Source organism: Chelonia mydas, chromosome 4, assembly GCF_015237465.2.
Source record: "Chelonia mydas isolate rCheMyd1 chromosome 4, rCheMyd1.pri.v2, whole genome shotgun sequence".
Classification (NCBI taxonomy): Eukaryota; Metazoa; Chordata; order Testudines; family Cheloniidae; genus Chelonia; species Chelonia mydas.
The window spans coordinates 45,098,650-45,115,058 of record NC_057852.1 but is presented as its reverse complement, the minus strand read 5'-3'; the positions used below and the strand labels follow the sequence as shown (position 1 = coordinate 45,115,058).

The following is a 16,409-nucleotide window of genomic DNA, read 5'->3' as shown; positions in this document are numbered from 1 at the left end:
CTGGTTCCGTCTGGGTCTCTGGGACTGGATCCACTACTGCTGTTGCAGACATTGGCCTGGGGTCCGGGTCCATCACCTCTGACCGGGTCCTGATAGAAGTTTTCGGAACAGAGCTAGGCCTCACGGCTTGTTTAGCCTGGCTGCGGGTGACCGTTCCCACCCTCTTGGCCTGCTTCACATGATTGGCCAAGTCTTCCCCCAACAGCATGGGGATGGGATAATCATCATAGACTGCAAAAGTCCACATTCCTGACCAGCCCTTGTACTGGACAGGCAACTTGGCTGTAGGCAAATCGAAAGAGTTGGACTTGAAGGGTTGAATAGTCACTTGGATCTCTGGGTTGATTAAATTGGGGTCCACTAAGGAAGCATGGATAGCTGACACTTGTGCTCCGGTGTCCCTCCACGGTGACCTTCTTCCCGCCCACACTCACAGTTTCCCTCCGCTCCAAGGGTATCTGGGAGGTATCTGGGCCTGTGGACCTCTGGCGTGATTCCGGTGCAATGAACTGTAATCTGTTGGGGTTCTTGGGGCAGTTGGCCTTTACATGCCCCAGCTCGTTACATTTAAAACATCGTCCAGCTGACGGGTCACTGGGGCGAGGAGGGTTGCTGGAGAACGGGGTGGTGGGACGATAAGGGGTCTGGAGGGTTCTTTGGGAGGTAGGTGGGGCTTTGGGCGGCCCCCGGTAATAGGGTGTGGTCTGGGGTTGTCCCTTCTGGTCTCCGCTCCAACTGCGACCAGTTTTCTTCTTCTCTGCCACCTCCACCCATCTGGCTCCAATCTCTCCTGCCTCGATTACAGTTTTGGGCTTCCCATCTAGGATGTATCTTTCTATTTCCTCAGGAACACCCTCTAAGAATTGTTCCATTTGCATTAGGAAGGGCAAATTTACTGGAGATTCAACACTTGCTCCGGATATCCAGGCATCCCAATGTTTCACAATGTGGTAGGCATGTCGGGTAAATGACACGTCTGGTTTCCACCTTAGGGCTCTGAACCTCCGACGAGACTGCTCGGGTGTTATCCCCATTCTGACTCTTGCCTTGGATTTAAACAGTTCATACTTGTTCATGTGTTCTTTAGGCATTTCAGCTGCCACCTCAGCTAAGGGTCCACTGAGCTGCGGCCTCAGCTCTACCATGTATTGGTCAGTAGAGATGTTGTACCCAAGGCAGGCCCTTTCGAAGTTTTCTAAGAAGGCCTCAGTATCATCACCTGCCTTGTAGGTGGGGAACTTTCTGGGATGGGGAGTGGTACCTGGAGAAGGATTGCTAGGGTTTGTTGGTATATTCTGCTGAGCCTTTACCTTCTCCATCTCCAGTGCATGCTTCCTCTCTTTTTTTCCTTCTCCTCCTCCTCATGCTTCCTTGCCTCCATTTCCCTCCTGTGGGCAGCCTCCTATACCTCCTTCTCCAGCCACATGAGTTCTATCTGTCTTTCATGTTCCTTTTGTTTTTCCTCAGCCTGAAATCTGGCTAATTCCATCTTTTGTTGTGCCGTGGATTCTGTCATCCTAACCTCTCAGTTTTTAACTAACTTTACACCCGAGGTTTAGAAATAAACAAACAAAACTTGGCTGTAAAATTTTGCTGTGCTGGAATAGAATACCTATTCTCTGATAGTGATTGTCAGCCTACAAAAAAAAGACAATTCCCTTGTCTCTGCTCTGGGCCCAAATCAAAGCAAAAACTTCCAACTACTCTGAAACCTGTTTACCCAGCCCAAAGAAAAACCAAGTTTCCTTTTTAAACTTGTGCTCCTTGTAAAAAATCAAAATCCAAAAAAAAAAACCCCTGCCACTTTTGTCTCCAGGCAAATGGGTAGAAAACCCCCCCTTCTATTTACTTTTAGGGAAACAAAAAACTCTGGGTTGGAAGACTGTGAATTTCCCTGCAGGAGTTAAGTACCCTGCCTCCAGGCAAAGAAAACCTGCAATTCACAAAGATAATCCCCTTTTGTCTCTGCTTGGCCACAAAGCAGAGAAAAACAAGCTGCTTTCTGGACTTCCTTTCCAAAGGAAAAAAAAAATCTCTTTTTAAAATCTGTATTTCTAGTTCAAAAAAATCTCAACTGGATCTCAAAATGATTTCAGGTTAATCCCACCATGCTGCCACCATGTCAAGGTTCCTCCCCCACTCTGAACTCTAGGGTACAGATGTGGGGACCTGCATGAAAAACCTCCTAAGCTGATCTTTACCAGCTTAGGTCAAAACTTCCCCAAGGTACAAAATATTCCCCCCTTTGTCCTTGGATTGGCCGCTACCACCACCAAACAAATACTGGTTACTGGGGAAGAGCTGTTTGGACACGTCTTTCCCCCCAAAATACTTCCCAAAACCTTGCACCCCACTTCCTGGACAAGGTTTGGTAAAAAGCCTCACCAATTTGCCTAGGTGACTACAGACCCAGACCCTTGGATCTTAAGAACAATGAACAATCCTCCCAACACTTGCACCCCCCTTTCCAGGGAAATGTTGGATAAAAAGCCTCACCAATTTGCATAGGTGACCACAGACCCAAACCCTTGGATCTGAGAACAATGAAAAAGCATTCAGTTTTCTTACAAAAAGACTTTTAATAGAAATAGAAGTAAATAGAAATAAAAAAAAAATCCCCCCTGTAAAATCAGGATGGTAGATACCTTACAGGGTAATTAGATTCAAAACATAGAGAACCCCTCTAGGCAAAAACCTTAAGTTACAAAAAAGATACACAGACAGAAATAGTTATTCTATTCAGCACAATTCTTTTCTCAGCCATTTAAAGAAATCATAATCTAACACGTACCTAGCTAGATTACTTACTAAAAGTTCTAAGGCTTCATTCCTGGTCTATCCCCGGCAAAGACAGAATATAGACAGACACACATACCCTTTGTTTCTCTCCCTCCTCCCAGCTTTTGAAAGTATCTTGTCTCCTCATTGGTCATTTTGGTCAGGTGCCAGCGAGGTTACCTTTAGCTTCTTAACCCTTTACAGGTGAGAGGAGATTTCCTCTGGCCAGGAGGGATTTTAAAGGGGTTTACCCTTCCCTTTATATTTATGACAGATGGGAAATAGTATCCTGGAATACAGTGACACTGAAAAGGACTTACGGGATCATAGGCCATAAGCAACTGAAGGTGAACTGTGCAATGCTTTTGTGAAACTATTACTGGAATACTGTGTCCTGCTCTAGTGTCAACACGTCCAAAAGGACATTTCTGAACCCTTTCCAGTTTGTCAAAGAGCTACAAGAAAAATTAGAGGTCTAGAGCAATACGCTTAAGAAGCTCAATCTCTTTATCCAAGAGAAGGTAAGAGGTGACTCGATCAAAGACCTGAATGAAGAAGAGATTTCAGATAGTAGAAGGTTCTTCAGTCTAACAGACAAAGACCTAACAAGATCCAATGGCTATAAGATGAAAGTAGACAAATTCAGAATAGAAATATGTTTTTAACAGTGAGGACAATTAACCATTGGAAGAACTCACCTAGTGAATGGTGGATTTTCTGTTACTTGAAATCTTTTAAAAAAAAAAAAAAGACTAGATCTCTTTGTAAAGAATATGTTGTAGCCCAAACAGCCATTATTTACTTGATGCAGAAATTACTGGGTGAATTCTATGCTCTGTTGCATAGGAGGTAGAATCTAGATGATCATCCCTTCTGACATTAAAATCAGTTAATCTAAACACTTACAAACTGGCAAAATCAGTTATGCCACCAGGACACATAAATAGGTATAGTAAGGCTCTCCTCTGCCTACCAGTGCTTTGTCTCATGAGGGCCAAATCCTTTTACTGACTTTGACTTTGTATTTAGGGATGTAAGATTTAGCAGGTGTTGTCACATCATTTGCAAATCCCTTGCAAGCATGTCAGCACACTCTGATTCATCTTTCTTCTCTATTTTATTTCCTTTTTTTCAGGGAAGACCGGCTAAATAATTCTTGTGTGTCCCATAATGAACCAGTCCTCTGCTGCCAGTATAAGAAGTCATTCTGGCAGGTGGTTAGTTGCTCGGAAGGATCGGTAAATATCATTGACGCACCATGAAGGCTAGGATGAAAGCACGGCAGGCAGAATCAGTTAATCTTTTGGAGCTTATTTGAGAACTTAGCTTTCAAAATGAAATTCTACTAAAGCATCACATTTACAATGGTATTTTTAATCATATATTTTCCATCTTTGAATAGTATGAGAATTGTAATATCAGTCAACAGCAGCTAACTTTTACTTAGCTAAAAACAAAGAATTATTAATAATTTAGTCACTTAGATGCAATCGTGGAATCCTTAAGTAGGCAAAACATTCATTGAGTTTAATAAGTACTGTGGAATCTTAATGAACATGTGTTGGTATTAAACTTCCTCCTGCCAAAGGCTCAGTCAATATGGAGTACTTTTTATAACTAATGTGGTTATCATTAAACTCCTGTTGAGAAACCTGGGGATATTCATTTATTTGGAATTTTAATTTATTTTTGTTAATTTGGCTCTCTGTGTATCCATGATCTGATCCAAACTCAGAAGTCAATGTGTGCAATGGAAGTTTTGCTGGGCACCTAGAGAACAGAGGAAGGAAGGGTGGACACTCACATTTCATGCTTGTCCATGTTGCCCAACTTCTTTGCCCTAATCCTGTTATAGGGGGATTATCACTGAGTGTGAGAGGATCTATGTCTGTTCAGTGCTTAACTTCTTTGCTGAGACTGTTCATAAGGGAAATAATGCTTTATGTATAATGCTAGGCTTCCCCTAAGCAAGGTTTGAGCTTGCTGCCTTCACAGCACCCCCAGTTGCTGCTGCCCCAGTGAATGAAAGACCACTTAGCCCCTTTATGGTTCAGATATGTCAACCCTAATTTGTCACTGTAACTCTTTTGAGTCTACTTTTTTCTATTCTGTATTTACATATTTTTTTAAAAGAGCGAGTACAATAAGAAATGCCAGGATGTCTCCAGTGGTAGATCAGCCATTGCTGTTTATTTCTGTTTCCTTCAGGCTATAAAAGTGTGGGATCTTCAAAATGGACAACTGGTTACTGAAGTCTATGAAGTTCATGGACATGCTGCTGTGACCTGCATGGCCCTAGACACCAGTGGCAAGAGGTATATAGAAATCTGTCCACTTTTGGGAAGCACTCCGTTGATAAAGCTACTACCGTAACATAACATAAATGATGGACTTTGTTGTCTTTCCTGTCTTCCTGTTTCATCATTCCAGAGTTATCCCTTCTCCTACCTGCAATGGACCAAACTTTGCCATAAGTTACGCTTGCCCTCAATTACTATTTGTCTTCAGTGGAGTTCCAGACCCAGAACTGAAAAAGGAATTTAGCCCCAAATAATTAGTCTCACAGTCTCCTGGTACTTTGGCAGTCCACAGGGCACGTGCTCTTTCACTAGTTTTGGCCCTCTGTTTTTCTGTAAGTCAAATTGTTCTGTTTGCCACCATTTAAAAGTCACGGCACAGCGTAGTGTAATTCTGTGGTGTTTAACTTCCATTCATCTCAACAGGCAGTTCAACAAACTTAACTTTTAGTTACAAACTTAGCAGAAGTGCTTCAAAACTTGTAAATGAGAATAAGTTGCAAAAGTTGCTCTTAAACATGGGATGAGGAGGGGGAACCCTCTTTATCCTTGGGCTGGTTCTCTTGCATATTGGTGTAACTCCATTGCTCTGTGTCAGAGTTGCATCATTCAGATTGATAGTTACGTATGGAAGTCTGGGTGAAAAATAAATGAAGATTCTGTTGTCTTGAGCAATTGGGGCTGTTTCTTTAGCTTAGTTGCAAGTTATGCATTTGGAAGTTGGAATTGTTATGGTTTAAATTTCAGTATCCTTTTCTTTGTCTAATTTAACTTCGCCTCATTCTCCATTAAGGAACTACAGACTGGTTTCTGGAGCATGTTTCTCTCTCTTTTATTTTTCCATTTAATGTGGGTAATTTTAATAATGTACCTACCAACCTATTTCCTTTTTCTGGAAGTATTTTTTTTCAGACATCTGAAAGGATAAGTGACACTCTCACAGAATGGGTTGGCTCTCTCTTTGTTGTGTCTGGATGTAAGTTTGAAATGACTTTCTTTACACACCATGTTTTCTGGTAATTAAGGGCAGGATTCATTGCCAAGTGGCACATGGGGATGCAGAGGTCCCTTATCTGAAACCCTACTGACTTCAGTTTAAGATTTAGATCAAGGGTAATTCAGTTGATCAAACAGATCCCAGACAGAAACCGAGTTGATAAGATCTCTAAGAACAAACTCCAGATTTTCTAAATGCTTGCCAAGAAAAGTCAAATGAATTTGAGCGATATATATCGTGATCTTGTCTGTTTCAGCAATGATATCTGAAAGGCCCTAAATATCAGAGAGGAAATGGCTTGAGGAGTGTATTTGGTTATATAATGTTTGCTATTTTCTTTGTTAAATGTGCTGTCATGCAGGTATTTATACTGCTGAGATAGGGTTATGTCTGCAGATGGGAGCTCTCAAGTCTATGAGGTCAGGTGGGCATGAGAGCCCAACCTCTAGCACAAACCACAATATCCACACTGCTATCTTTTAACATGCTAACTTGAGCCGTACTAGTGCTAGTCTGTCTGTCTACCTGCACTGGGAGGCTCACTCTCAGCTGTAGAGTAGATATACCCATAGTGTGCTTAGGGTATGTGTACACTGCAATCAGAGGTATGACTGCAGCACATGTAGACATCCCTGAGTAGCAGCCTGGGCTACTCCTGGGGGAATTCTGCACCACTGCGAACGTGCAGAATTTATATCCCCCGCAGATTGCTTTGCATCCCCACAGAAAAATGACTTTCCGATGGGAAAGCAAAGGGAAGATGCAAGAACAGTCATGCACCCCTCCCCAGCAATGTGGGTGCGTTGTTTCAGGTGCCTGGAGCAGCCGGCGGAGAGGTAAATCACCACTGGGGGCAGAGAGGGCTGCGTCTGGAGACACCCCAGCTGGTGGCTCCTACCCTGCGCCGAGTTCAGCTACTAGTCCTGGATGGGCTGGGGAGGACAGGACATGCGCTTTTCCTGCAAGAAGTGGCCAGGGCCGGACAGTCAGACCCACCCCAGAAAACTCCTCCGGCTGCAGGAAGCTCCACATCCCCGCCCCCACTTCCTGCCCCCATTGCTCCTCAGCCGTGGTGGGAGGATTCACTGTGTGGGGATCTGCGCCCCCATTTGCTGAACCCCTGTGCATCTGCACCCCCATACCCAGACACACACACTCCTGAGCGTCACTCCCCCTTTGTACCCAGACCGCCATGCCTAGACCCCCCCCACCAAGCTCCATTCCCCCCTACCCAGACACCTCCAACCCCGCTGAGCCCCAACCACCTTCGCCTGGACCCCCCTGCAGAGTCCCATTGCCCCTGCACCTGGACTCCGCACTGAGCTGCCTGCACCTAGATTTCCCCATGCAGAACCCTCCACCCCCACCCCCCAAACTAAGCCCCTCCACACTTGGATCCTGCTGGGCTGAGCCTGTCTGCCCACACCTGGTTTCTGGGGAAGGCCTGGGCCTTGCGCTGTGTCAAGGTTGGGTGCAGCCTCACCGCTGTATCTGTGTCCTAGTGAATTTTGCAGAATTTTAAAATATTGTGCACAGAATTTTTTTTTGGGGGGGGGGGGTGCAGAATTCCCTCAGGAGTAACGGGCTTTCTGCTTGAGAGCGTACTCAGTGTCTGGTGAGGTTTGACAGCCTGTGCTGCTGTGGCTTCACTAGTATTCTTATTCAGGCAATCTAGATCAAAGCCAGCTCAGATATGTCTACACGTGCTGCAGTCACATCTCTGATTGCAGCGTAGACTTAAGAGACCCTTAATACAAAGCATTATCCCCTATTTTTAGAAGTACTTAACGGTTACAGTGAAATCTTTTGTCTCTAGATTGATCACTGGTGGCAGAGATGGAAGCCTGAAAAAATGGGATTGTAGCACCATTCGATATATCCACACCCTTAAGCAAGGTAGTGGAATAACCAACAGCCTCTCCACTGGTTCCAACTTTTGTGTGGAAAAATACAAAGAACATACTCTCATTTGCTCTCCTTTTCAGCAGGCATTTCAAATGATGAAGTCACCTCTTGCACATATGCTGATATTTACAGCAACAGGTACAGAGGGGATGGGATGCTGGGAGAATCAATTATTTCACGCTCCTTATGGAAATAAGTTGTTTTGTTCTGTTGGGGGTTTTCCATAGCCATTTTTCAAGAAGGATCCTCACTGGCTGCTGAAATTTGACTCTGCACATACTCATTAACCAGTTGTTTCAAATGTGTAATTAAAATCACACACTACAGCATGCTAAAAGCAGTTTTACTAGCTGCCTGAGCTTCTCAAGCAGCTGGAGCCTGTGGCCTTCAGCCTTGTGCCTCACAATGCGCCTAATGCATGTCAGCATCCAGAATAGCACCATTGCTTGCATGACGTTTATGTAAGTAATGAGCTGAATTTGACCCAGAAACCTTTTGTAAGTACAACTAATGCTTTTTGTACCAAGATTCATAACAGTAGACTAAGGCTATCTGAAATAAAAAAGGGAAACTAGTGTTACACTTTGTTCTAATCTCCACTTCATTTAAAAGGAGACTTATTTTTAAATAAGCTTAAGGTTGGCCTAGATGATAGGATCATGGTATGGAAAACATTGACAACCAATGTTACAATGCAAAAAAAGTTTCAGAAGCTATAAAAAAGGAAAGTGGTTTAGAACCTATGGACTAGGAATCATCCAGAGCTTCCTCAAGTCAAACACTGTTTTATTTCTTCCTTTAACATGTGCTAAATAACGTTTTTATTTTGGAAAAGGTACATCATATCTGTTGGTTGGGACAGGAAGATCAGTATTTTCCCTATAAGTAAAGAGTGGCTCGTCTTTTAAGTTGAACTAATCTGAGTTGGAATCATTATGTGAGAAATTTAGAAACCTATGATGCCATTTTGAGTCACTTTTCAGAGTATAGCTCTGCTTTAAGTTAGAAGTTGTTTTATTATTTCTACTAGCACCCCGAGGCCCGAACTGAGGTTGCGGCTCCACTGAGCTCTGTGTACAAACAACAGTAAGAGAGGGTGACTTGCTCAGTGTCACACAGTGGCTGAGCCAGGCACAGAAACCAGGTCTCCTGACTCTGTCTAATGCCCTTTCCACTAGACCACACTGTCTTCCCATTCCTATTGTATCGCTGTATACTTCCTACAGGCAGGAAGATACACTAAGTGCTTATCATTTGGCTTTGTTATTGTTAGTTTGTTCTTGAACATTAGGGTGTGCTTCTAGTGGTGTTGGAACAATTTTTATAGTGGGGGTGCTGAAAACCATTGAACAAGACTGTAAACCCTGTGTATGATGGAAACCACTTCAAGCCAGGGGTGCTGCCACGCCCCCAGCACCCGTAGTTCCAGAACCCTTATATGCTTCCTTAGGACAATAGCTTCTTCTTCAATCTTCCTTGAACAACACTTGATGGCTCCCCAGAGAAAAATACATTATTTAAGTGTATTTTTTTAATCCTAGGATCTTCATAGTGAAGCATCTGAAGGGCCATGCCCACAAATGGATTGGATTGACAGTGTGGTAAGAAATGACTGCCGTATCACTTCCAGAAAACAGAGTGTACTTGAATTCTCATTGATATTTCATTCAGAATGTTGGTTTTATTATCCCCTATTTTCTCTTGGCACATGGGTTTTGTTTTTTGTTTTGATTTTTTCCTTAGGAAGACTTGTAATATATCTAATTTTGGGGGTGAAGTTTTAGCAACTGTAAAAGAAAAAAATGTTTTTGTCACCCAAATGATCCAGGAAAATGGTCACAGAGATGATGTATTATGTATGTCCTTCTGCCCTCCGAATCTCGTGGCCTCTTCCAGTTATGATGGTGAAATTCTCATATGGAATCTCATCTCAGGACATGTTTGTAGCTGCCTCAGTGCTGTAAGCAGGGCAGTCATGGAAGATGGGACAGGTTGGTAGCAGTAGATTTTATTGCAGTTTAATTGCTTTGATGATAAAATCCTGGAGAATTTATAACGTGTGGAGAGAATAAGTCAAAAAATGAAAAGTCTTTCAGTTTCAGAAAGCAATACCTTAAAACAAATGCCACATCTCCTCATAGTCTCACCAAAACTATTTGCTTGACTGTAGCTGTTACCACAGTGCCTTCTAGGTATTGTTCATTGCCCCTCTGCTCCAAAGGAACCAAAGTCCTATTCTGGGTATTTTTCATGAGGGGTGTGTGTGTGGTGTGGTTTGGTTTGGTTCGATTTGATTGGTGATTTTTCCTACCTAAAAAGTGGTCTACTGAGAGAGAGCATGGCCTGGTAGCTGAGGTCCTGGATTGCAAATTAGGAGTTCTGGATTCTGTTCTTGGCTATGCCACTGATTTAACCATGTGACCTTTGGCAAGTCACTTTACCTTAGTTTCCTCCCATCTGAAAAAGGGACTGATAATACCTACCTCTTCTTAATTCATGCAATGTTTGTAAAAGCATTTTGAGATTATTTCTATAGCACTAAAACTCTATATAGTACTTTAGACAACTAAAAGTTAAAGGCCCTAAAGAGTTTATGCTCTGAGGGCCCAATCCTGTAGCCCTTTTAGAACCAGACCCTAAATTAGAATGTTGCATTTCCATATGTTCCAAAGATGTGTAGTGTTATGTTAAACATTTCTCATACCAAAATATATCCGGCTACTCACCCAGCTGACGGGACAGTTACTCATTTTAGATATTTTTTTAGTTTTTAGAGACTTAGGTCTTGTCTAAACAGTGCATTAGTCTGCAGCAGAGTGGTGTAAATTCGAGTGCGCACCAGCATGTTGCGCATTAACGGACATGTGTAGATCCTGCTGACATGCACTAAAAGTTCACTAGTGGTGGGTTAATATAGTACGGTTTGAAATGGGACTACATTAGCCCACACTAGAGAACTTGTGGTACACACCATCAGGATCCACTCAGGCCAGTTCAGACTGTTAAATTGACTTCACAGTGTCCAGGTTCAGTTTAAGGACACAACATCACAGTGTAACAATATTTGCTACAACAACTATAGGTGTCACATGATTGCTTATGTACCTCTCTGCTAGACTCCAGTCTATTTCAGGTGCTATTTCCATTCTTTTCCCCCAGAGGATTTAATCATCAACAAAGTCACATTTCTCCAGTCAAGGTCAGAAAGGAAGACAACAGCACCTTCTTTAGTGTCAACTGGACCCAGAGGTAAAGTTGAAATAAAAAAGCAGCTGAGAATGGAATAAAATACTGTAGTTTAGGGAAATACCGTCTGAAATGGAATCAAAACCCAGTCTCAACCTGATACTGAACATAGAATTCTCCAGTGGCAGCGTTCAGTCCAGATTGGCAACATAGATTTCAACAGAACCTGCCACAGAAGAAGGTGGGCACTGGGTATAGGAGAGTCACGCACCCTTTAGGACACTGTGGTACATGAAGAAGGGGTGACCTTTTCTAGATACGCCCAGGCACGCTGCTGGCTCATCTCAGAATGGAATTCAGGGGTGGGAGACTAGAGGAGAGGTAAAAACTAAAAGCAGCCAGGCTCTGGGACCTTATCTGAACACATCTGCAGGTACAGAAAACTCCACAACTCAGAGTATTTAGATTAATAAATCTAAGAGCAGTGGATCACCAACTTCTTCACTCTGCAGACAGTTTAATAGAAGAGAGAGCCTGTTAGAGGACCACCTCTCCTTGCAAGCCCTCAATTCCCAGCTCCTCCTTTCCCAAAATGTGTCATTCTGTGGACCACAGGGACATCTCTGCAGGCCACTGGTAGTCCATGAAGTACATTTTGAGAACCACTAGCATAGTGAAGAAATTGTTCCTGAATCCCGTGCCATTTCTAGTATTTTGCTGCTTGAAAAAGTTTAAAGTCTTTGATAGGTTCAGAGATTCTGGTGTGGTTTCTGTAGTTAGTTGTTTATCCTCACTCAACTCCTCCCTCCAAGGAATGAAGGGAAATGGATATTGAAAGGATTTGGGAATGTTTGAGCTTGTTCCATGGGAAAATCATGAGACTCTGGTATAGTGTGTAATTTAGAAGGGAATTTGTTCTACCTTTAAATAATTATTAAGTTAGGAAATGAAGGGGAGGCAACATCCTGTCAGTAGCCACCTGGTGCTCAGTCAAGATGTAAATACTTATACTTGTGTCAGATTACTCAAACTGTCTTTGAATTTCTGGATCCGTTGTTTGTAGTACAGTGCCTTTAGTTCAAAGACCATCCCTAGACGACTTTTCCCCAGCTGTTACAGGGTTTCATAAGATACTCAGTGGCAGCTGGCTCAAAGGATACCGGGGTGCATCTTGGAAGAGAAAGTGCCATGATGGTGCATAGAAAGATGACTTTGGGTGTTCATCTTTGTCCATATCATTGCAACGCAGGAGTTTCCATTAAAGCTGAAAGTTATATACCTGAATATAGAGTCGTAAGGCCTGACCCAAAGCCCCTTGAAATCAGTAGGAGTTTTCCATTGACTTCAATCAACTTTGGGATTAAACCATTAGCGTGCTAATTCAAGGAGCTCCGAGTAACCTGTAACACTATGATGGATGTTGGAATAAGGTAAAGGACAGGTACAGGGATGGGGAAGGGAGGAGTTAAGTTGTATATATATGCACTGGACATGTGGGTGTCCAGGGTACCCCTTTCCATCTCTAACATGGGGCTCTATGCTGTAAGGAAATCAGTAGTTTTTTGTTTTAGGTAAGTGGCTTGTTTGCTGTCACAGTTTATCCACTGAGGACGGGTGAAATCCCACCTTGCCCTAGGGATATTAATTTGCGAGAGAAACTGGTGTTTTTACAACTTTTTGTCATCCATTGTTTTTTGTTTAATTGCACAAGGTGCTTTTCTTTTTTAAATGTAACAGACTGACATGTTTTTGGTCCTCTGATTTTCCAGGTTACAGTACATTTTGGAATATATTTGGGGGAGGGAAGCTATTTGCTTATTTCATTGGAGTAAGTGTTGATTAATTCCTGTGAAAATACAGTAATAGGTAATGGATGCTTTTGATGATTGTTTTTGATTGAAAGGAATGTTTATGTTGGACAAAAGAATGATCAATAATTTTTAACCCATATTTTTAAAGGATAAATCAAATTGGTATTTGTAGACTATAGGAGTTTAAGATGGAGTTTAACTGAGAAAATATTTACTTAGATTATCATGGTTAGTCATGGTAACCATCATTCAAGCTCCTTTATTTCAGAAGCTCTGTCACAAAGGGCAAATACAGAATTGTATTTAATCTGCATTTGTGAGTTTGATTTCCCTGGCTACTTCCTGTCATCCTGATTTTTTGCTGTTAAGCAGTTATTCTACTATAGTGCTAGAATATTTCATTGGTGAGTGAATTGATCTCTTTAAATCCCCCTTACCTATCTACCCAGTACATGTCATGAAGCAAATTAGATTAATGTTTATAAACCAGTGAGATCCTTGGATGAAAATACACTATAGAATTGCAAAGTATTTAATTGATCTATGCTTCTCTCACCTGAATTCTGCCCATTTATCAAACTGCAGTAGGGACTCATTCTAAGACATATTCATGCTTTTTTTTGTTTTTTAAAACCCCCTAGAACTAGAGGAAAGTCCTACTATATTTTTAAATTGAAAGCAAACAAACAGCTTTACGTGGCTGACATACTTAAAACCCCAATAGTGTTAAGTCATCTTGTATATTATACACTGTTTGTTTGAAAAAGTAGTACAGCGACATAGTTTTACAGCACACGATTACGTGCCTGGAGGAGAACATGGCTTTCTGGAAGCATCTAAATCAGGGGTAGTCACTTATTTTTTGTCAAGGTCCAAATTTCTTGGTCAAGGTATAATCAAGGTCCAGACTGGAGAAAATAATTAAAAAACCCGATGACGATAATAAGTAAATAAAAAGATTTGGGGGTCTGTTCAGAGGTGTCTGGCAGTCTGGATTTGGCCCACGGTCCACCTATTGACTACCCCGATCTAAAGCATATCAAGGGATTTAGTTTGTTAGGGAGTTTTCCCTTACTCTGAAATACAGATGTCACAGCCCACCTAGGTGTACAAGGCCAGGTTTGTGGTAAACTTGTAATTATAATCACCTGGTGCTAACTGCAATGGTAGTCCCACTGTGCTCTTGATCAGGCGTTTGAAATACCCAGAACAGAAGCAGCCCCGGTAGACTCTAGCATAGGTTTTACATAGGACCTATGCATGCTAGACTAAGGCACTCAAGAATTGTGGTTTGGTCTGAGTACCAATAACTGCTAAATTACAATAATTGTTATGACACAAACTTCCTCTTGGCCTTGGGCAAGTCTCTCTATCTTAGCTGTAAGTGCTGTGAAATGGGGATAATACTACCTGACAGGGTGATATGAGGGTTAGTAGTGTGTAAAACATTTTGAAGACTAAAATGGTGTACAAGTACTAAACTTTGGTAACACTCTGCAACAAAGATGCTGGGTCTTACCGTTAATTCTGTATCTTAGTGCATCATTTGTAAAAAGCTCCCAGGACCCCCTTAGTGTATGTCTACACTGCAAGTGAAGGTGTAAATGTAACACAGATAAGCATACCTGTGCTAGCTTTAATCTAGCTAGCATGGATTAAAAATAGTAGTGAAGATGTGATGGCCAGGACTTCAGCATGGTTAGCAACTTGAGTATGTACCCAGGTTAACTGGCAGGCTTGTATGTGGGCTAGCAACTACAGCTGAAGCCCCTGCCATGCCATCTAGGCTATTATGGTTACTTGTGCTAGCTTGATTAAAGCTAGCATGGATATGCCTACTCACATGGGCGGTGAGTAGAGGAGGCTGAGCCTCCCCAAACAGCCAGGCATGGCCCCACCCACACTCCACCCCCAGAGCCCTGCTTCGGCCTCCCCCGGCCAGTAGTTCACGCGCCGCCCAGGCCTACCCATGTCACGTCTTCACTTGTAGTGCAGACCTACCCTTAGACACAGAAACAAATACGCAAGCTCCTCCTTTTGTCCGTAAATACATCTGTCTGACTCAAGCCCCTCCTTTCTGTGTCTCATTGCTGGTTAGCCTGCCACCTGTTTTCATTGTATATCCTGGGGAGCGTTTGCTGCCCTCCTCTTATGCAGCTTGCTAGTATCGTATTTATGTAGCTAAATTATGAATGAAGAGCTTCTTGTACCACTAACAAAAATTGGTTTGTGCTGCCAGGAACCTGTGGTAATTGTATTCAGTACTGCTTCTTTCATTTAGTCCAAGGACAGGTCTACAATCAGTGACATGGCTGTCGGTGATGATGACTGCCTCCTGTGTGCAGCTGACCACATGGGTTACATCTATGTTTGGAACATCACAAAATACGCCCTTCAAGGACCTGAGGAGAAAACACCAGCGTGTGAGCAACACTTTCTCCTCCCCCTTCAATCACAATGCCCCTTTACTCTGTCACATGTTGCCAATAGCTGCATAACAGATTTGTATCTTCTTGGTTTTTTCCCCATTCCTTTGTCAAGTGCTTCTAAGTTGGCGAGCTCGTAGCTGTAGTGTTACAAGGTAAAATAAACTTCACAGTTGTTCTTTACCTCTTAAAAAGATGCCACTTGTTCTTCTGCCTATAAATGGGTCCTTAAAACATAGTTTTTCATAGGGAAAATAAAACCAAGCTGCTGACTATTTGAGGTTATTAAACATCTTAGGCACTCTTCTTCAGGTTAGAGATGTCAGCCCATGTTCTGGCCAATTTCTAATTAAGCAATTCCATTCTGCCTAACTACATTCCTCATGCAGTATCTTACAATGGGGATAGCTGCTGGGCATAGTTATGTAGTAACCATGTTATTCCCCAGAGATGGCTGTATTTCAGTGGTGAAGTGATTTGTGTTAGTTTGCAGACAGCTCTGAGATCTTCGGACATGAAAAACCCTTTGTAAGCATGCTGATATTGGGGACTGCACTAGTACAGCCAAGTGCAAAGGACAGCCACCTCTTTTCTGTACAATTTTTTTCTGTTCTTGTCTTTCTCTTCATTCATCCACTGTCTATCTTTCCCATACACTATTACAAGACTTTCTTTTGATTGAGAGTCACTCTCTTAGGGATTGCCTGCCATGAGGGTCACTCCATATGCTCTGTGGGAGGCTCCGAAGTAGGATACTATGAGAGAACAGAGGGGGTGGGGGAGTTGCCTGGAGCAGGCTTGCTAAATGAGCCAATCAGAAACACCTGGTGTGGGGAGGGAACATTAAGCAGCTGGTTTCTAATAAGAGAGCTGACCCTGGGAAGTCTGTGAGGGAGTCAGTTTTAAGCAGGTCTCCTCTCTGGATCTGTTAAATGGATCCTATGAAAAAACTCTACTCACCCAGGCTTTGAGGTAAGAGCCATGCCCTGGGACAGACTTTTCGGGCTTA

General features: G+C 42.6%; 1 protein-coding gene across 2 annotated transcripts in view; it reads left to right on the top strand.

Annotated features, from left to right (window-relative positions):
- Positions 1-15,511, top strand: part of LOC122465529 (U3 small nucleolar RNA-associated protein 15 homolog) — a 29,375-nt gene extending 13,864 nt beyond the window's left edge. The window contains exons 3-6 of one of the 2 annotated variants that reach the window (XM_043545546.1): positions 3,914-4,016; positions 4,987-5,093; positions 9,519-9,578; positions 15,262-15,511. In XM_043545546.1, the coding sequence (XP_043401481.1) occupies positions 3,914-4,016; positions 4,987-5,093; positions 9,519-9,578; positions 15,262-15,472 (481 nt within the window). In that variant the 3' untranslated portion in view covers positions 15,473-15,511. Of the gene's footprint in view, positions 1-3,913; positions 4,017-4,986; positions 5,094-7,888; positions 8,471-9,518; positions 9,579-15,261 lie in introns of those variants that run through there. The other variant, XM_043545545.1, reaches the window with a different exon arrangement.
- The last annotated feature ends 898 nt before the right edge of the window (positions 15,512-16,409 follow it).